This window comes from Juglans microcarpa x Juglans regia, chromosome 2D (genome assembly GCF_004785595.1).
Source record: "Juglans microcarpa x Juglans regia isolate MS1-56 chromosome 2D, Jm3101_v1.0, whole genome shotgun sequence".
Classification (NCBI taxonomy): domain Eukaryota; kingdom Viridiplantae; phylum Streptophyta; class Magnoliopsida; order Fagales; family Juglandaceae; genus Juglans; species Juglans microcarpa x Juglans regia.
In genome coordinates, this window is record NC_054596.1 from 24,101,428 (window position 1) to 24,123,996 (window position 22,569).

Consider the following 22,569-nt stretch of genomic DNA (forward strand, 5'->3'; position numbering starts at 1 on the left):
TTGGGATGGAAATTAGCGTGGGGGGCGTTCTTCTGTGTTGTGGCTGCGTGAAACATGGGGAAGTTTGGAGGAGACTGGGAGTTATCGGGGGTTGGTTGGAAAAAGAAGGAAAAATAACATCGAAGGGGGCTAGGGTGTGACAAGTTGGAGTAAGATTGGAAAATCTAAAGTTGATGCGGGACTAGGGTTTAGAGATTTTGAAAATTTTAATATTGCTTTACTAGCAAAACAATGGTGGAGAGTGTTGCAAAACCCAAATTCCTTAGCTGCTCAGGTATTACAACTTAAATACTCCACTCACACTGACTTTTTCAAAGCAAAACTAGGCAATAGTCCATCTTATATTTGGAGAAGCCTTCTAGCTGCCAGACCATTACTCGAAGAAGGTATCATATGGAGGATAGGGAATGGCCACTTAGTTAGAATCTAGACTGACAAATGGCTGCCAACACCCACCACTTTTAAACCTCAAAGTGGTTTTCAAATGATGGACACAGAGGATACAGTAGCAATGTTTATTGATCAACAAACAAGGGAATAAAATATTAATCTTATCCATACCATCTTTTGAAGGCAGAAAGCAGATATGATCAATCAAATACCAATTAGCTACTTAAATAGACCAGATAAACAGATATGGAGGTGCTCAGCTAATGGTATTTTTAATGTTAAGAGTGCTTACTACTTGCAGGGAGAGATACAAGACAGAAAGAACGGTCAAAGTTCACAAAGCAATCAAAACAAAGAGGATTGGACCAAAATATGGAATCTTGGTATTCCTCCTACTACAAAAAAACTTCCTGTGGAGAGCATGCCTCAACATTCTACCAACTAAAGAAAATCTCCGCAAAAAGAGGGTGATGACAGATGATGGCTGCCCTATGTGTTTACTAGCTCCAAAAACAAGCAAACATATTCTTTGGGAAAGCATTTCAGCAATTGACATTTTGGGACAATGTTCAAAAAAGATCCAGAAAAGCAAGACCACATGTCAGAATATGAAGGAGCTTATTGCAAAAATGATCAAGAGGCTGCAACAAGATGAAATGGAAGAATTAGCTCTGACATTATGGAACATATGGAGGAGAAGAAATGAAAATGTGTTCAATAATGTATTGATTGATCCTAAGACAGTATTACATCGAGTGCTACAAATGCAACATGAGCTAGCAGTAAATAAAGCCAACACAGACACTCAAATTCAAAGTAATGCAACAAGAAATGGTACATGGAAATTTCCTCCATCAGGGTTTTGCAAGTTTAATTGGGATGTAGCAATTGACAGATTGCAATACAAGATTGACATTGGCATTGCAGTTAGAGATGAGGAAGGCAACTACTGGCTACCATGAGAAGGAACCAAATCCTTTTTCTGATCCATCAACAGCAGAGGCAGTAGGAGCATTAATAGCGGTAAATTTTGCCCTTGATCTGGGAACGAGAAAAATTATCCTAAAAGGTGATTCCAAAAGAGTGGTAATGGGGATTCAAAATTAGGTGCCAGATGATAGTTACTTTGGAATGATCATTTCATATATAAAAACAAGATTCAGTTTTTTGGATGTATGTGTTACTAGACATATCAACAGGGAAGGCAATGTAATAGCTCACTTACTTGGTAAGGATGCTCTGATTAGATTAGAGTGTATAGTGGATTTGGAGGAAACTCCCCACTGTCTTCAAACTATGTATTAACTTCAGTTTTAATGAAGAATGAATCTGTTTAAAAAAAAAAACATTGATGTGGTCGATTTCAGTTCTCAAAAAATGAACATTGTTTCGGTTCCCATTTTCATAATTTGAAAATTGAAGTATACTGAACTAAACTGACTACACCCCTAATTAATGGTCCTCTTCCCCTCTTCTCCCTTCTTTATATAATTAGTCTTCCAAAGTATTCTTTGAGATTTATTATTTGAGAAATGATTTTTCTGAACCCCAAATAGACAAGCCTCACATAGGCCTTTGTAAAAAAGTAGATCCCACATCGAGGCTTGCTCGGCCCTCCACAGCTACCCGTTGACTACTGCCCACTACCACCAATTGCAACCAAGCTTTGTGCTGCCCATGAAGGGGTTACTCAACCTAAAAATAGGCTGAATGCCATCCCTCTCCAACCACCTCTCTCCTCCCACCCACGACCTCTCATTTCTCAGTCTCGCTCCCCCTCCTTTAGATCTCTTTTCTCTGTCTCGCACTTTCTTTCTCTCCTCTCTCTCTATTTTGTCATCATCACAGCAATCTCCGTTGCCATCCTCCTCGCATTGACACCGTACAACCTCCTCTATCTCTCTCTCTCTCTCTCTCTCTCTCTATCTCTCTCATTTTTCCCTATGTCAAACACGCCACCCCATCTCCTTCTAATTCTTTATGAGTCATCACTGTAGCCAGACTTTTCCCCCACTATCACAGTCTATCGATGTTGTTTGACTTAGAGACTGGGCTGTAAAACCCTTTGGTTCCTCCTTCTCTGGTTCTCTCTCCCTCTCTGTCATAAAAAAACTCGAAAATCAATTTTGGGTTCAAAAACCCCAGCCACCACAGTTTACCTCGCCGTGCCATGTCTTCCAACTTCAGCCAAGGTGGGCTCCTCCCTCTCTCGGCCTTTGTCTCTGTCATACCCACTCACTCTCCTTTCCAGAATTTCCCTCTCCTTCTCTCTTTCGACCTCCGCCACTCACTATCTACCACCCATCTCTGCTGCCCCTCTTTTGTGTTCTCTGACTTTCCCTCGCATCCTTTGTCTTTCATCATGCTTTCTATCTCTCTTTACTACGTAGCATACACACATACAAGCACACGATCTCATTCTCTAACTGATACAACCATATGACCACCTGTGTCACCACCACATAACCTTCTGATGGGATCGAGCACATCTAGCAATAAAGGTCTGGATGCCTTGATCATACAAAAATTTTACCTCCACGTTGTGAGTGGCTCTTGGACTAACAATGGAATATTTGTCGTTGGAATTGTGAATTTCGTACTGTCTGTGTTATGTTGTTGTGAACTATGAATGGTGTAATTGTGATCGACTATGTGCCACATGAAGTGATGGGATGATTGGGTAGTATATGATGTGGTCATGTGTTGTGTGAACTGATGGGATAATGGTGTAGTTTGTGAAGTGGCCAAATGTAGTATGAAGTATCAGGATGAGTTTTGTAGTTTTGTGATGTGCTGTGTGAAGTGTTCATTTCACTATTTAAGTGTTGTGGTGTCTTGTATATTAAATGTTGTATTTTTGGATTGCATCATAACTAATATCTATTGCTGATTATCTTGCCATTCAACTGTAATTGTGTTTGTAAATTGAAATGTGTAAAAATTGTTGGATCTTGGATTAAATGGCTTTGTGGGTATGCGCATTTCACGACCCCAAGCAGAGATGGGGGGTTATTATCTCAGTGGAGCTCCTCTGGTCAATTGAGAGTACATAAAACTGAGTGACATCTCCTAAGTTGTTGTCGGTAGACTATAGACTTGATGAGACGATAACGCTCTCAGGTCAATGTCATTGCGTCTCTACAGGTAGAAGCTAGAGGAAGCTTGGCCACGAACATGTTAGGTGTAGAATTGAGCATCCCTTGTTACAAAATCACATGTATAGTTGTTACTTGTGGTATAACAAAGGGAGTCAAGTGTGTGGATGGTCTACATAGGGGAGAATATAGTGCACATGTTAATAAAATGAGTGTTTTGTAAATGAAAAGATTTTTGGGTGGAAAATTTTATCAAATATTTAATTTTATATAATTATCATTTATCCTTGTATTAAATGTTTGCTTAATTTTCTTTTCCACCTGCATGTATTTTGAGTGTTGACTTAGTTCCACTTACTCAGATTTTATGAAATATCATTGTAGTAGTCCCAATATGGTTCCGAGGTGATTTTGATGTAGAGGATGAGTATGGTAGTGGTTACGAACATGGAGATCCGGCACCTTCAAAGGACTAAGGATTGGAGCCCTTATCCCATTTTATTAAATTGCTAAGTTTGTTTTATTTTAAAGGGGATGAATGTAATATTTTGTTGCTTATGGATTGAGACAAGTGATTTATGGATGTTGTGGCTGGGATGTGATTTCATTTTTTTGGTACTACTAATTAGAATTAATTATGACCCTTTTATTTTATTTCTACTGCGAATAGAATTGTACACTATTTATTTTAAGCATGTGGGAGGGTTCTATTACTCGTGTGGCCAACATCCCGATGTCATGGATTCTGTCAAATCACAAGCGAGACCTCGGGACATCACAAACTCGGTGGTATCTGTAATAGCCCAACTCATGTTAAGACCCAAGCCCAAATTTCGGCCCATGCCCAAGTACCTCACAAAACAACCCTATTTTTTTTTCTTTTCTTTTCTTCCCCTTTCCATCTATCGTCTGTGCACCCCCCCCCCCCCAATATGTCCTGACTCTCTCCCTCTTTGTGTTTCCAAACTATTGCTGCCCGTTTAGGCTATTGACCAAGCTCCTCTGCCGCACAGAATTCCTTGCTCCACCTCGCCACCCAACACCTAATTTGTCATTGTTAAGTGTTTCTCCTGCTCTCTATCTCAACCTCCCTCTCTCTCCGTCTGTGTATATGATCTCAGTTCTGACTCCCTCTCAATAACTCTCTCTCCATACTAAGCCAACCACCATGACTAGTGGAGGCTCCTCCACCCTGTCCACCCACGCTGCCTCGCTTTGTTGAATCCTTTTTCAGTGCCACTTCGCCTAAAAAACCCAGCCAACCACCACTCCCAGTTGGGTAAAATACTCTCTCACTTTACTCATGTATTTGTCCTCTATTTTCTTCATCGTTCTTCCGAAATGGGAGTTGTCTATTATTATGTAATTTTTGGAGTCGAGTGACTTGGTGGTTTGGTTGAGGTGTATCGAAATTTCTTAAAGGTTGGTTATAATGTCATAATCAGGAGAGGGAATGGGTGTAAATGTTGGGTTGGTGTTCTAAATATGTAAGGATTTGTGAGAGTGTTTCTAATGTTGAATTTGTAACGGTGTTAAGCGAAGTTTAAAGAGGTTGGGTTGAATATGGGCGAAGTAGTATTTTGGGCATTTGGCCCGAGTCATCATTATAAATTCTAGGTACCATGTTTAATTGTTTTGACTAATGGGCTGTTATGGGCTCATTTTGAACTATAGTCGGGCTTTAGAAGTTTATTAGTTAGATTGGTGTGTGATGGTCTGAGTTACGAACATTAGTGGGATTTTCTGGATTAGGTCGTGACATTGCAATCAAGTTGAAATCTTAGATAGCTTATTGCAAAAGTCAAGTAAACGGTGTTCTTATACTAGACTTTGCCCAAAACTGACTGAGATTGATGAAAACCTGCATATTTTGTTGTAAAAACAACCTCGGTTATCTTCTACACTAGTCTCTGTTCTGAACTTGTGAAATCTGACATTTTATCATGACTGGTAGACTATTACCCATGGTGGCCACCGGCCCTACCATGGGTAATAGTAGTGGCATCCGACCCTGTCACGGCTTATAGTAGTGACCTATGTTTGAGGGCAAACCATTTTGGTGATAGAGTATTTATGTTCTGCTTGGCTATCTGTAGATTGCATAAGCCTGCCACGGGGGTAGTCATGGCTTATGTGTTCAATGCATTGGTGACAAAACAGTGACTTATGTTTTGCTTGGTTATCCACATACATGCACAACTCTACTACGGGGGTAAACATGGCCTGTGTTTCTATTTATAATGTTGTTTAGTTCCTTGTGCCTAAGGGATTTTGTATATTTTAATATTGTAATGAAATGCTTATGAAAATACCACTGCCATATTTCTTAGAATTGTTTTTTTTTTTCTAGATTTTATAAATTGCTCATGTTTATGCACTGGTATAGGTCTGCTGCATACTAAGTTGTTGTTAACTTACTCAATTATCTTCATTATTTTCATATGACTTTGAGATTTTAGCTAAGTACCAGGAATAAGAAGCACATGCAAGATTATTTGAGCATAGAGGAATAAGTGTCAAATGGTACAAGTGATTAGTGGAGTGACTTATTTAAACACGTTTTGTGAAAGTGAATTCATTTTGAATTGTTCGAGGCAACTAGGAGTTTAATTTCGCAAAGTACGCTCCAAGTTTGATATGAATATTTAGAATTTTATGGTGTAAAGTTATTTTCATCATTTTTTGGAGTGAATAGCGATTCCAATATAAGCGCCATGCGGCACTCAGTCCAGTGTTTTCAAGATCATAGTGTTGAGTATCCAAATTAGGTTAGAGAAGTTTTATTTAGACACTTGAAAAGATTTAGCTACACTTGGTGAATAGTATTGAACACTTGGCACCAAGAGGAACCATAAGATGGAAATGTGAAGGAAATCAAGTTTTGTGATCATGCCACTTAAGCCAAACACTATTTCTTCCAACCATCCAATTTGTGCCAAATCAAAGAGTGTTTCAACCCTAGTGAAACCCCAAATACTTGCAATCTAATTGAAACCCCAAAATCTTGGTGAAAACCGAAACCCCAAACGTTTTCCCCAAACCCTAAATGTTTCCTTCAAAGCTCTAATTGTAACCGGTTTGTAGCTTAGTGTTTAATCACTTGATTAAATCACTTTCACATACTATTAATTACTCAAATCCATGCCATTACAACCTTTATAACTTGGTAATTTTATTGGGTCAAGAAAAATTGGATTTGGGCTTAGTAGAAACCCAAACCCTATTGAAACCCCAAATGAGGCCCAATTGGTTTAGGCCCTTTAATGGCCACGAAATTGCACCACCAATGCAAGGCTTGTGGAGTAAGTCTCTCCCCTGCCACGGGTGTCATTTCACTACCCAAGTCAACCCCAAATAGTGTTTGATGGGAAGGCCAAAAGCCACCTCACCACCACCCTTCACATGGAAGCTTCCTTGGCTGAAAACCATGTGCTGTTGCACATGGTATTACCCACAATTTTGGCTAACACCACATCACCCAAATCATCACTCACACATCTACTTTCACCCATCCAAAAGTATAAGTCTCTTCCTTGTCCATTTCACTAGCCTTTGGTCACCTTTTAATACTTTTCTTGGAGAGGAAACCAGAGGAACTCTCAGACAATTTTTCTGGTCTTCCATGCTCAAATTTCTTGATGTTGTTGTAAGTGTTTTCTCATGAAGTTTCCTTCACATAAGTTCTCTTTGAGTTTAGTTTCTATTGGTATATTTTGTGTAATTTTTCATGGTCGCTTAATGGGTGAAAAGTTAGTTTAAGCATGAAGAGTTTTTTCTGAGCGATAAACTGGACAGTGTGTGATTCTTTGAATTTTTTATGGTGTTTTTTATGAAAGTTTTTCATAGATTTAAAAAGTTGAAAACTGGAAGTATAAAAAATAGATTCTGTTTTGAATAAGCTTTTGTCTTTTGTTGTGAAAACATGCTCCAATGGCTTTAATATTCACATATGATGCTCTTAGGACTTTGATCTACTTGTTAGAATGTCATTTTGAAGATTTATGGTGTTGGTCTAAAAAATATGAATTTGTATGCATGCAAAGGTGTAGATAGGTCTTGTATTTGAGGTTATCGGATGTATCTTTGGTTTCTATGCAAGTTTTGCAATGTGATCTTAGGTTTGATGCTTAAATATATTCTAGGACTTGATTATTAATCTCATGATGTTGTTCATTGATGATTTACTTCATTAAAATTTTTGGATCTAATGTTTTTATCAAAACCAAACGTCATAGCACTTGATTTTGGTGAATGGGTGAAAACCGATTGTGTTAAGTTTGATTTTGTGACTTTTTGTGGTTTTTACTTAATGATTCAAAGCATGGTAGTTGTTAAGAATGTTTTATGAATGTATTGAGAGTATGAATGTATTTAGAGTTCTTGGAGTTGTTTTGAAAAGAGATAGACCATAAACATCAAGGGTTATTCTTGAGGTGAAAATACTTAAAGTTTTGAATATATAGGAAGTTTGTGTTTTTATGATATAAGTTTTGTTGGTTGTTATAGTATGATATTTAAACATAGGATGTGATTTTATATGTTTCATATTTCTATTTTAGAATGAAAGATAGCGTTTGAGAGAATTGCAACAAAAATCACGAGTTATAGCCTATACATGTTTTGGCCTATGATTATTTGACCTAGTTGTGTTATGTTTTAAATTTTATAATTTGATATTTGGATTTAGGATAAATTTAAATGAGGAATGTAAATTTTGGTGAGTTTGGGAGTTAGAATATGAAATTTTTAAGTTAAGGGTAAAATGATCATTTTTCCACATGTAGATGGGTAAAATGGTAATTTTACTTTAACTCAATATTTTTATGTTTTTAAGTTGTTAGTAAGGAGGTTCTAATGTTTATAAATATCTCCTTATAGTTTCGTTTATTCACATATTTTAATTTGTCACGCTACGCTCACTGTAAGCTAGCCTCTATTAGGAAATTGTGTATGTATGTTGGTAAGAGAATAGTTATTCATGTTCCTATGCCCTTATACATGTCATACTATGCTATGTTACGAAATGTTTATCTGTTACATATTATGTCATATCATGAAATGTTCATCTGTTATATATTATGTCATGTTACAAAATTTTTATCTGTTACACATTATGTCATGTCACAAAATATTTATCTGTTAACATTATGCCATTTCACAAATTGTTCATCTGTTATATGTTATGTCATGTTACGAAAAGTTATCTGTTATACAGTATGTCATGTAATTCCATGTTTATCTGTTGTAGGCCATATTATGCCATACCATGATTTATTTTCAAGTACATGTTTATCTGTTACACGCCATGTTATGCCATGCTATTAGTAATACAAACATGTCACGTCACGTTATACTATGTCATGAGTCATACGAGTTTATCAAGAAATATTTTCCAAGTCTAGTCATCTTACGTCCATGTACAATCAAGTTATTGTGCAAGTCATTATTATTATGAATCATTATGGTAACCCCATGAGACAAGAGTATCATTATGGTAATCCAATGAGACAAGAACATCATTATGGTAACCCTATGAGACAAGAGTATCATTATGATAACATGAGACAAGAACATCGTGACAACCCTATGAGAAAGGATATATCGTGGTAACCCCCCATGAGACAAGAATACAGTTCAATTCATGTTCAGTTTCATGTTTAGCTCATATTCCGTTTCACATTTAGTTCATGTTGTGTTTCAGTTCACGTCATGTTTATTTCATGTTTAATCCAGTTTCAAGTTCAGTTCATATTTAGTTCAGGTTTCACATGGTTATTTCATATTCACGTCATTCGCCTAGACAAGGTCGATTAGGCCATGACTCGACAACAAGGAGCTCATTGCTTCGATGCTTGAATTTGTATATTAGATTATGTCTATCCTGGTCGAGTTGCATGAGCTACACCTTAGACTAGCCCAATAGTTATAATGTTTCTTTCATTACGTATATGAGGAGCTCTGTCTCCAGTACTAGTGATTTTGTAGATATTATAGACAAAGTAATGTAACCTTTTTGGATATCGGTTATAATATGACTTTTGTGAAGTATAGTTACGTGTATTAGGATATATCTTATCTGGTACATAGTATTGCTCAATAAAAAAATTGTTCGCTACGAATATTTCATATTGTTAGATGCATGCTAGATGCATTGCATCTTTATGTGTCATAAATGGAGGCAAGTAACCTTGTATTGCATGTCCTAGGCTTCAGAGTCCGCCAAGTCCCAAGCAAAAATATAGGGGCGTCACACTTGTCAATGCTTTAAGTGGACTCGATAATTTGGAGAATCCTTCCACAAATATCCTATTATAGTCAGCTAGTACCAAGAAACTTCTAACTTTGTGTACCATTGTAGGACACTGCCAATGCCTCCCCTGGACATCACATGACTAAGGAACTTAACCTCCTCTAAACAGAACTCACACTTGTTGAATTTGGTGAATAGTGGATGCTCTTTTAGTTTTCGTAATACTGTCCTTAAGTGTCTCTTATGATCCTCGATATCTTTGGAGTATACTAGGATATGATCTATGAACATAACTACAAACTTGTCCAAGAATGGTCTGAATACATTATTCATGATATCCATGAATGCTACTGCAGAATTAGCTAAACTAAATGGCATCATCGTTAATTCAAAATGGCCTTATCTCATCCTAAACGTTATTTTGGATATATTACCTTCCTTGATCCTTGCGACGCCCCCAGATTCCGCTTGGGATCGAATGGAAATCCGAAGCGTCAGGACATGCAACACAAGGTTACCTACCCCCGTTCATGACATATAAGATGTAATGTTCCTAACATGCATCTAACATTATGCAATATTCGCAGCGGATAATTTTTTTTTGAGCAATACTATGCACCCAACTTATAATATCCCAAATAGTTAAAACATAAACTATGCATACTTAAAACATCCATGATTACAGCACGGGCCTCAGAAGACTGTAATCTCAAAACAATGGAGACCTAGCTCCATAATTACATTGCCAAAATATACTATTGGGCTAGTTCGTTGAGTAACTAGCGTAACTCAACTAACGATGCCAGAATACTATCCAAAGACCTAACTATGGAGGCTGCAAGCTCCGTGTTGCGTCTACGGCGTCTAGTCAACCTCCTCTAGTCTGCGAGTGTCTACACCCTGATCTGATCCTGACACATTGCCTACCATTTGGGGGGAATAGTAGTTGGAACTACCACGATGAGATTTAATTACAAATTTCAGCAAGTTAACAGGAAACTTCCACACAGGTTAATGATGCATGCATGGCAGTAAAAGAATAAATGCATAATCAAAGTCATAAGTAAGCATAGCATAACTTGACATACAACATGGCATAAATAACATAACTTGAACTGAAACTGAAACTTAGCTTGACGTGACATGGCATGAACGTGAACTTGAACTTGAAACATAACATGGACTTGAAACATAGCATGAACGTGAACATACATAATTTGAACATGAACTTGAATATAACATTAACTTGAGCATGACATAACATAAATGTGAACTTGGAACAGAACGTGAACATGAACATGACATAACATGAATGTGAACTTGAACATAACATGAATCTAAGCATAACATAACATCAATGTGAACTTGGAACATAACGTGAACGTGAACATGACATAACATGAACGTGAATATGACATAACGTGAATGTGAACTTGAACATAACATGACATAAACATGAACTTGAAATATATTCTTATCTCATTGGGTTACCATGATAGACATGAACTTGAAACTTGACATGAACATAAACTTGAACATAACATGACGTGAAACATGACTTGAACGTGAAATAAATAAACTTGGAATCTTATTCAACGGACTTAATTAATAAAGTGACCATACAGGTGCTACACAGGTCCCCTTGAGCCGGGGTAAAAAATGGCCACTCAAAAAGACCTAGGAATCTGCCCGAGAGAGCTCTTTTGAGTTTCTCTCTAAGTACGGGGTGAAGAAGTGATAAAATGGAGTGAAATGTGCCTTGCACGACTTTAGACTCCTCAAGGGGGAATTTATGAGCTTGAATGACCCTTGTTTGGAGGTGGCTATGTGACATAAAGTGGAGACTAATGCGGGCAAAGGACTGCCTGCAGCAGCTATGAGAGATAGAGGTTGATGGAGTGGACTTCTCCTTCACATCAAGACATTAATGGGTGTAGCCAATGGCAGTGGATGGTCTGCCATGTGGGGGAGGAAAACTTCTTCAAGAAGTTTTCCCAAGGTGGCCAAATTCGTAGGCCTTGGTGGGCCCCAACCAAGTGGCTTCAATTTGGGGGTTTAAAAGGAGTTTGGTTAGGGTTTGAAATGCTATCATACCCAAAACCAATTTTTCTTGGCCCAAACAAATTTCCAAGGTTTAAAAGGTTGTATTATGAAGTCATAACAATGATTTGATTAATTAATAGCATGTGGAAGTAATTTAATCAAGTGATTAAACACAATACTAGAAATCGGATTAAAAAGGGTTTGGCGGCCAACTTTAGGTTTTGGGAAAACCATTTAGGGTTTTGGTTTCAATCAAGCTTTTGGGGTTTCAATTGGATTCCAATAATTTAGGGTTTAACTAGGATTGAAACCTTCTTTGGTCTGGCACAATTTGGTTGAACAAATGAAACACAGTTTTGTTTAGGCGGCATGATCTCACACCCTGATTTCCTTCACAAATCTATCTAATGGTTCCTCTTTATGCCAAGTGTCTAATACCATTCACTATGTGTGGCTAAGATCTTGCCAAGTGTCCAAATAAAACTTCTCTAACCTAATTTGGATATTCCATACTGTGATTTTGAAAACACTGCACTGGGTGTGCTTATTGAGGTTACTATTCACTCCAAAAACAATGTATAAAAACTTAGTACTAAAAAATTCTAAATATTCATATTAACATATAGTGAAAATATAGTTTACCGAAATTCAACCTCGAAAGTGCTCCTAAAAATTGATTTCACAATTTCGAATAGTCATTTCGTTCGAAATTATGAAAATGAGTTATTGCGCCATAAAATCCTAAATAATCAACAGAGTCTAATGGCGTAGACCAAAATACATACTGACACTTCTAACTACCTTAAATAATTAAACTCATATTTCTAGCACTATAGTGAGTGATAACACTGACTATGTTAATAGACTAAAACCTGTGTGATTGGTCGATTCGTAAAAACTTATGGAGTTTTCACGAGGTTCCTAAAGTCAATAGAAATTCCACCAGAGAATTTCTAGCGGGCAGTTACAATTCTCAATTGGTGATAGTCGGACCTAAGATCAATCTTAAAGAATATCGAAGCTCCAAGTAACTGGTCAAATAAGTCATCCATCCTGGATAAGGGGTATTTGTGAAGCAAGTGCTACTTTTTATTTGGTGGGAAAGGCCTCATTTGAACCAAGATCAAATGATGTATCCTCACTAGCTTATTCAAAATGAATATTAATATGATGATGTTCGCAATTGAAACAACTAAAGCCTCACCAACTTCATCTTATTGTTTATAACCCTTCGCCCTACCCTTGCTCGATCTTGCTTCACTCATCGGCGCACTATTTAAGTTTGAAGGTGTAGTTGTTTGCTCCCATGTCATTGTTGACATCCTCACACGAAACAGTACTTTGAAGTGAAGCACCTACGATGGTGACGAGACCCCTTTATTCTCCTCTTGGTTATTATCCTCATTCCCCAACATGCTACCTACTTCGCCTGCCTACTTGTATATGTAAACTTTCTTTTCCACACCAGTCGTTAGCTTTCTGGCCTTTCTCGGGTCAAGAAAATCATTGCTTTATTCTCACCTTGTTTAGTTCATGATAATCAATGCACATCCTAAGATTCCAATTTTTTTTTTCTTAACAAATAATACTAGTGCACTCCATGGTGATGAACCCAACCTAAGAAATCCCTTTGCCAACAACTCTTGTAGTTGACTATTTAACTCCTTTAACTCTGATGGGATCATTCTGTTAGGTGCTTTATGTAATGGAGCTGTTCCAGGTTCCATTTTGACCGATAACTCAACTTCCCTAGGAAAGGGTAGTCCTAGCAATTCTTCAAACACTTCTAGAAATTCCTCTACTACCGGTATCCCTTGCACTTCTTTAGGTTCCCTTGACTTATGAACTATGTCTACTAGGTAAGCCTCAGCTCTTCCCGCCAAGTCCTTTTTGGCTTGAAATGATGTGACTATTCTTGGCATTTTCCGTAATTTACTGCCTGGAATATTTTGCCTTCCTCTCCCGGCACTTGAAATAATACCATCCGCTGTCAACAACTAATACTCGCTTAATATCGAATAACCAAGCCAATCCTAGGATATTATCGAATCTAAGTAAATTAAACACTATCAAGTTTGCCTCCATAACGACTCTGCCTATTTCTAGTTGGCAACTAGTAGCTATCCAAGCACAAGATATTAATTCTATAACACCCCGTCCCTGAGGATCCGGAGAGTTAACTCATGTTACATGATAATCAACTCCAATACTGCTAACATATACTTCCAAAAGCTCCAAATCAAACGTAAACACTTCCAATTTAAATAATCACACAAACTCATTTATCAAATACTTGATACAGTAACCCAAAAATATATCAACTTCTTACAAGTCACTTAAACTCACATTTCAACAATCTAATTGTAGATTCTAAATTTCCAATATTATAAAGAAATTTTGATTCAAACTAATTTCCTCAATATAATCAATCCTTCAAAATGCCACGTCATCAGAACACAATGAAATTTCTAAACAAAAATCACCAATACTCATCGAAACTCTCTATTCTTAATCCATTATTCTTAAGTCATCTCACCCAATGCTTCATAATCTTGATCCTAAGCTGAAATATTCAAAATCATCTGAAAATATTGGAGATAAGGGGGTGAGTTATCAACAACTCAGTAAGCAGAGAACATATATTAGTATGTAAACATGAGCATTTAGCAAACTTTGAAATGCTGAACAAAATATATTCTCTCAGAATGCGGAATCAGAAAACTTGATTTCAGAATGCAAAATTGAAACATGTTACCAAAAATATAATAGCGAAACATTCAGAAAACACTCTTATTCAAAATTTCCTTAGCATAGCATAACTAAAACATCATATCATAACAGAATTCCATATTTAACCCCTGTGGTAGGGTTGTGATTGTGCGGAAAGCCAAGTAGAACATAAATCACCATGAATATTAAAACGATTGCACTCAAAAGAGAAATCCATTATTATATCCCGCGGTGGGCCGGAGGTCACTATTATATCCGGTAACAGGGGTAGAGGTCACTATTGTATCCCGTGACAAGGCCAGAGCTCACTATTGTATCACGTGACAGAGTCAAAGGTGACTATTGTATCCCATGACAGGGCCAGAGGTCACTATTATATCCTGTGACAGGGCCACATATCATAGCAAAACAAAATCTGAATCAGAGTTAGAATAGAATCGGAACTAGAGTCAGAACAGAATCAGAACCAGCAAAAGAGAAATTGAAAATTAAAGAGATGGAAATGGAAACATTACCAGCCGAAGATGGACGAATGAGTGGTGGCGTTTGCTGACTTGCAGAGAGGAAAAACCTAAAATAAGATGGAGAGGAAGAAGGAACGTAGCAAACGGCATCCCAATGAAAAACAGAGGAAAGAAATGACATAAAATGAAGGAGAAGCTACAGCCGCACAGATTGAAGAAAAGGGAATGAAAATTGAAATGGAAAGGTGGAGAAGCAACGGTGCAGGAAAAAAAAAGATAGATGAAGAAGCCCTAAGGGTTGGACCAAACGACGCCATTGGGGGGGGTGTTTAGTGGGCTAGGTTGAAGGCTCATGGGTTGAGCTAGGGACCAAATGGGCTGGGCCCAAAAGAAAAATAAAACACACTCAAACAGGCCCAGTCTAAAAAAAGAAGAGTCCAACAAAAGAAAAAGGCACAATAAAAATAAATAAGAGCCAAATAAAAACACTACAACTCAATATTAATAAAATAAAATAATTAAAGTCTAACAATAAAATTATTCACTAAAGCAAAGAGTAATTTAAATGCAAACAATAATTAATATCAAGAAAGCACATCAAAATCAATTTCATAACTTAAAAATTATAAAATAAATCCAACGAGAAATCCAATAAATTTAAAACAAGAGAACCAATATTTAAATTAAATAAAAAAATCATTCAATTAAAAAAATACCCTAAAATACGGGTATCACATCCTCCCCCCAAAAAAAAATTTCGTCTTCGAAATTTGCTTAGCTAACTGCTGCTACTTCCAATGGGCTGATCACGATTCCGTTGTGCACTTTGTATTGAGTTGAATTCGGGCCTACACTTCGTTGTGTTGGTTCTCGCCTCATGCCGCCAAATTAGTCCTCTGAGGCGGGTTGGGGTTCATGCTCCCATCTGGTTGCCTTGGACAATCTCTGACGCGGTGGCTATGCTTCCTACATTGAAAACACCGTCCAGTTATCCTTCTGCAAGCCCCAAAGTGTACTACGCTGCATGACTTGCAAGAGTTATTTCATTGATTGTCTTGCACCTGTCTCTGGCCTGAGTTGCTACCTTCGTTTCTCTTCTTCCATGGCTCTTGATCCATACTAGAGGATCCATGTGGAGTAGCTCTCTTTCTCTTTTCCTGCAACTCAGCGCTTCTCTTAAGATTCTGCTCCACTAGCATCGTTTCATGTACCAAGTCTAAAAAGTTTTGAATTTGTAGAACCATAACCCATTCGTAGATCATGTGATTTAAACCCTCTTCAAACCTCCAAGTTTTCTTCTCCTCATCGGGAATCAAATATGAGGTGAAGCCTGATAACTCTACAAATTTTGCAGCATACTGGCGTACCGTCATGGTCCCTTGCACCAAGTTAGTAAACTCTTGGGCTCTAGCTTCTCAGTTTGCTTTCGGAAAGAAACAGTCGAAGAATTTTTGCTTAAAGTGAGGCCAGCTCACTACTCCAGTTCCATTAGCTTCTCTGATGGCTTTCTCAGAGTTCCACCATCTTTTTGCTTCTCTGATCAATTTAAAAGCTGCAAATCGAACTTTCTGTTGATCGGTGCACTCCAAAACACCGAATATCTCTTCGATGTCCTGAATCCAATCCTCAGCTGCATTGGAATCGCCTCTTCCATCAAAGGTGGGCAGATGAGTGTGATTAAATTGCTCGAACGTGCAACACCTCTCATTGTTGTTTTCGTTCAAATCTTCTAAGTTTCGTGCTCGACGACGAGCAGCCATCTTGAGATCTTAAACTCGGCTAAACGTTCTAAGGTAAGAAAACAAAATTTGTATAAAAAAATATATATATACCAGTTAAAATATTTAAAACAAGTTAAAGATAAATAAATGAATCAATAAAATCTTGATCCTGTTTTACCCATTCTTAGCCATATCTTTAACCAACTCATATAGTCCTTCCTACCATCTATAATTGTAAACTTGACATCGCTCTAAACTCACGTACACCTTTAGAATCTAAACCACAAAAATCTAAACCTTAAATCTTATAAAGATTATCTCCTATAGTCCACAAAGTAAGCTTGTCAGATCTAAAACCCCTAAACCTCAAAACTCAATTATAAAGTTTGCAAAATCTAAAACCTTAAATATCCACATAATCAGCTCCGATTCTTTACAAATTTTCCCCTCATATCTAAAGTGTCTTCCTAAACCCACGGATATCCAAAACTCAAATGTTTATAGTTTGCAGAATCTTAAACCTTTGCTCTGATATCAACTGTAACACCCCGTCTCCTAGGATCCAGAGAGTTAACTCATGTTACATTATAATCAACTCCAACATTGCTAATATATACTTCCATAAGCTCCAAATCAAACGTAAACACTTCCAATTTAAATAATCACACAAACTCATTTATCAAATCCTTGATACAGTAACCCAAAAATATATCAACTTCTCGACAAGTCACTTAAACTCACATTTCAACAATCTAATTGTAGATTTTAAATTTCCAATATTATAAAGAAATTTTGATTCAAACTAATTTCCTCAATATAATCAATTCTTCAAAATGCCACGTCATAAGAACACAATGAAATTTCTAAACAAAAATCGCCAATACTCATCGAAACTTTCTATTCTTAATCCACTATTCTTAAGTCATCTCACCCAATGCTTCATAGTCTTGATCATCAGCTGAAATATCCAAAATCATTTGAAAATATTGGAGATAACGGGGTGAGTTATCAACAACTTAGTAAGCAGAGAACATATATTAGTATGTAAACATGAGCATTTAGCAAACTTTGAAATGCTAAACAAAATATATTCTCTCAGAATGAAGAATCAGAAAACTTGTTTTCAGAATGCAAAATCGAAACATGTTACCAAAAATATAAGAGTGAAACTTTCAGAAAACACTCTTATTCAAAATTTCCTTGGCATAGCATAACTGAAACATCATATCATAACAGAATTCCATATTTAACCCCTGTGGTAGGGTTGTGCATTGTGCGAAAAGCCAAGTAGAACATAAATCACCATGAATATCAAAACGATTGCACTCAGAACAAAAATCCACTATTATATCACGTGGTGGGCTAGAGGTCACTATTATATCCGGTGATAGGGGTAGAGGTCACTATTGTATCCCGTGACAGGGCTAGAGGTCACTATTGTATTCCATGACAGAGCCAGAGGTCACTATTATATCCCGAGATAGGGCCACTTATCAGAGCAAAATAAAATCAGAATCATAGTCAAAATAAAATCAGAACTAAAGTCAGAACAGAACCAGAACCAGAGTCAGAACAAAATCAGAATCAGAGTCAGAATAGAATCAGAATCAGAGTCCAAACAGAATCAGAACCAGAGTCCAAACAAAATCAGAACGTTATGCCAATGGTTTTTTAGATGCCAGATCATTCCAAAACAGAGTACTGAACAAATTCAGATCATTTCACATTTTCCAAAACAGATTTAGAATATCTTCACTTCACATGCAAAAATTATCAATTTTCATATTCGCTCATATTTTTCTGAGTTCAACAACAGAATGCCAAAAATATGCTCATGTCTACACCAGTCATGCCAGAAAATCTTTTATTCTTATACAGAATCTCATGGGCAATGCAAAACAAATAACTAGGATCGTTTAACATTTCTTATCATAACACAACAAGCACATTTTCAAAATTGACCCCAGTCCATTTTATTTTTATGCAAAGTCTAGCATAAGAAGCCCGCTTACCTGTACTTCTTAACTTTTCTAAATTTCCTCACAACAGTGCCAAACGCATATCAATCATCACCTATAGAAAATTTATGTCATCTAAATAAATCTCCAATGAACAGATACCTTATATTTACACCTGAAGTACCTATTTTAATTCCTAAATACTCAAAATTCTCTTGACCCTAATTATCATCACTTTCTAAATTCATCAATATCCACATAACTATTAAACTCAAAATATTTCTAAAATTGCATGATAATAATTAAGCCACAAAATACATTTTTGGTTTAAGGCTCATTAAAACAAAACTGATTAAAGTAGAAAAGCAAATATTTCATTTAATAAAAATAGACTAACTAGTTTCTCTTTAAAGAGTTTAAAATAAAAATCTTGCACTACTATGTACTTCTAAAAAAATATTAATACTAATAATGTATTTCACATATTTATTTAATTTGTATTTAAAACAAAACTCATACAAAGTGAATTTAACACATAAAAACTAAAACATGATCAACTTATAATTATTCTGTTAAAAGCATCTGTATGCCGACTTAGTGTATAAGCCCATACGTCTACACCCAAAATAGACTGCAGCCCACGTAATACACAACTCATGCTTTCAGATTCAATATACATAATATCAACTCATGCGTTTCAAAGAAGGCAAAAGGGTAATAACACCTCATATGATTAGGGTAACAGAGATACACAAATATATATATATATATATAAATACATATTCCCTTCTTAAGAAAACTACCACAAAACAAAAACAAATCAAGATGTAAGCAACGGTAGAGACTTACCCAAGGAAATTGAGAGGCAACATGCATTGGCTGGAAGATGCACTCACGACAAGCACCAAAATCACCAAGAAACCGAGTGAAGCTCACGGCTTTTATGGGTAAAACAGGGCACGACAAAAAAGGCAAAATAGAGCAATGAAAGACCGAACAAAAAGGGAATGCAATGGGAATAAATCACAAGCATGAGCCACGAAATTATTAAGGAAAATTTAAGAGAAAGTACAACAATGGAGGCTCACAGACAGACCTGTAAATGGAGAGAAAAACAGATGAAAAATATATGCTAAAGAGGAAGAGAGATCTGCACGGTTTTACTGCAAAAGATAAACCAAAAAATAAAGAGATGGAAATGGAAACATTACCAACTGAAGATGGAGGAATGAGAGGTGGCGTTTGCTGACTTTCAGAGGGGAAGAATCGAAAATAAGATGGAGAGGAAGAAGGAATGCAGTAGACGGCATCCCAATGAAAAACAAAGGAAAGAAATGACATAAAAGGAAGGAGAAAAGGAGAAGCAGCAACCACATGGATTGAAGAAAAGGGAATGAAAACTGAAATGGAAAGGTGGAGAGGGAACGGTGCAGGAGAAGAAAAGATAGATGAAGAAGCCCTAAGGGCTGGACCAAACGATTTCATTTGGAAGGGGGTTTAGCAGGCTGGGTTGGGGTGGTGACCAAATGGGCTCGGCCCAAAAGAAAAATAAAACACACTCAAACAGGCACAGTCCGAAAATAGAAGAGTCCAACAAAAGAAAAATGCACAATAAAAATAAATAAGAGCCAAATAAAAACGCTACAACTCAATATTAATAAAATAAAATAATTAAAGTCCAACAATAAAATTATTCACTAAAGCAAAGAGCAATTTAAATGCAAACAATAATTAATATCAAGAAAGCACATCAAAATAAATTCACAACTTAAAAATTATAAAATAAATCCAACGAAAAATCTGATAAATTTAAAACAAGAGAACCGATATTTAAATTAAATAAAATAATCCTTCAATTAAAAAAATACACTAAAATACGGGGTATCACAAATTTGACTCCACGTCCATGTTGCTACTCAGAGGGACATAGAGGCGAGTTAGCAAAACGCTTCCCAGCCTCTCTCCCCCCCCCCCCCCCCCCCCCCCCCCCCCCCCCGAGGAGGCAACTAGAGTTTCCCTAACATGACTTAACTCTTAGGGGGATTTCCATCCCCTCCAAGCCGATGGCAGCGGACGAGGGCCGACATACGCTGATGACCCTCCTATTTTTTTTCCAATCACATATCAAAATAAAGTACGGCAACACAAAATGTAAGAACTAAATGACTAGGCGGGGTAAAGCGCATCCAAGAGATTGACAACAAAAAAGAAGGAAATTGGCTCAAAGAAAAAATGGAGAGACATCGGCCTCGCCAACGACATTGCTAAAGGTAGCAAGAGGATAACTGACTAACGAAGGCAAATAAAGACAGTATAAGCAGGGAGCCATTGATCGGTGGGGGTAGTCGGGGATGGGTTCAGCTCTGGCGGGGTGAACCTTAAAGCTTTGGATGGTGGCAATCCCCCTGCCCGACGCGAACCCCATAATTCCATGGGTCAAAACCCCCAGGCCGGCCAAAGAAGAGAGAGAGAGAGAGAGAAGAAAAGCGAATGGCCACATGAGATAAACAAAAAATAAAAAGGATAATTTTATTGACAACATGAAGTTGCAAACTTACAATAGACAAGTTACAACGTGATACAACAAGTTACAACATGAAGCTGCAAGTTTACAATAAACAAGTTACAATGTGAAGCGATAAGTTACAACATAAAGCTGCAAGCTTACAATGAACAAATTACAACATAAAGCAGCAAGTTAAAAGCTTACAATGACATACAACATAAGTCAACTAGATACAACAAAAAGTCATGGAGGCACAAGCAAACCAAAACCTGATCAAATCATATTCTAGTGGAAGTAGCAGACAGAGATCTCTATCATTACGACGTGACGATAACGCCAGAGGTTACCTCAAAGAAAGTTCCAGTAGAAGTGGTAGACAGGGATCTCTATTATTACAGCGTACCAATAACGCTAGAGGTTACCTTGAAGAAAATCAATAAGGGATGTAAGGGATGTAATGAGGCAACTAATTGGGTCATATGGTGACAACAACCACCAAAACACTGCCAAGAGTCGTCCACCTGCTGTGGAGAGGTGCGAGAAACTGTTGGAGGAGTGAAGACAAGAAGGAGAGATGACGATAGAGCATAATTTCAGAGCTTAAGATGAAGCGTCATGTGCTGAAGTGTGCGAAAACGAAGGCTGAAAATGAGGTTGAGCTTTAGAAAAGGAGGTTTGGAACTAGAACCTCAAACAGCAGAGAAGAGCAAGACTCATCGAGGCCGATCGAATTGTAGCTGAGGAGAATCAACCATCAGGGGTTGGGATTACGTCCGGCAGAGTTACCCCTAAGAGCGCTTGGAATTAGATCCCTCCCAAGAAGAGCAGCCCATTCCACGAACACTTCGTCTGGGGGAAGCTCCCGCACACTCAGAGCCCTCAGATTACATTAGGGATTCCAGAGGATATGAGTCTTCATCCTTTCCAAGCCATCAGTGTAACCGAAGTGCCAGGCATCATCGCAGACACCACGAGCATACTACAGCTCCTCCCGCAGACCCCGGATGGTAACGTCACAAGCCTTCAAAGCGTGCCTAGCTTCGACCTAATCAGTCTCCAAATCCCTCATCCGTTTCCTCTCATCTTTCAGGGCTTTTCTCTTATTCATCAGAGAATGGGAAATCTTCTCGTACTCCCCCGACAGCCACTTGTACAACCGTGTGTCCAAGGCTTGTTGCTTGCGCAGCTCCAAGTTCTCAGCCCGCAACCATTCAAGCTCCTACTGACAGTTGTCAAGGGATCTGTGTAACCCATCCCTCTCCTCGGAGGCAAGCGTCACCTCGAGACAAAGAAGGTCAGCCTCATCCTGGGACTGCGACAAGTCAACAAGGGCCTCCTCGGCCTCTTCCTTCTTTTGCTCCTCTGCTGCATAGCATAAAGCCAACTGGGCAAACGAACGAAGTGCTCTATTC

At 37.6% G+C, this 22,569-nt stretch overlaps 1 protein-coding gene across 1 annotated transcript; it reads left to right on the top strand.

Annotated features, from left to right (window-relative positions):
• The first annotated feature begins 860 nt into the window (after positions 1-860).
• Positions 861-1,352, top strand: LOC121249389. Its single transcript, XM_041148097.1, has one exon. The coding sequence runs from the start codon at positions 861-863 to the stop codon at positions 1,350-1,352; it is 492 nt and encodes a 163-aa protein (XP_041004031.1).
• Positions 1,353-22,569: the final 21,217 nt, after the last annotated feature.

Coding starts and splice junctions, on each gene's coding strand:
- LOC121249389 (XM_041148097.1), top strand. CDS start 861: ATGACAGATGATGGCTGCCCTATGTGTTTACTAGCTCCAAAAACAAGC.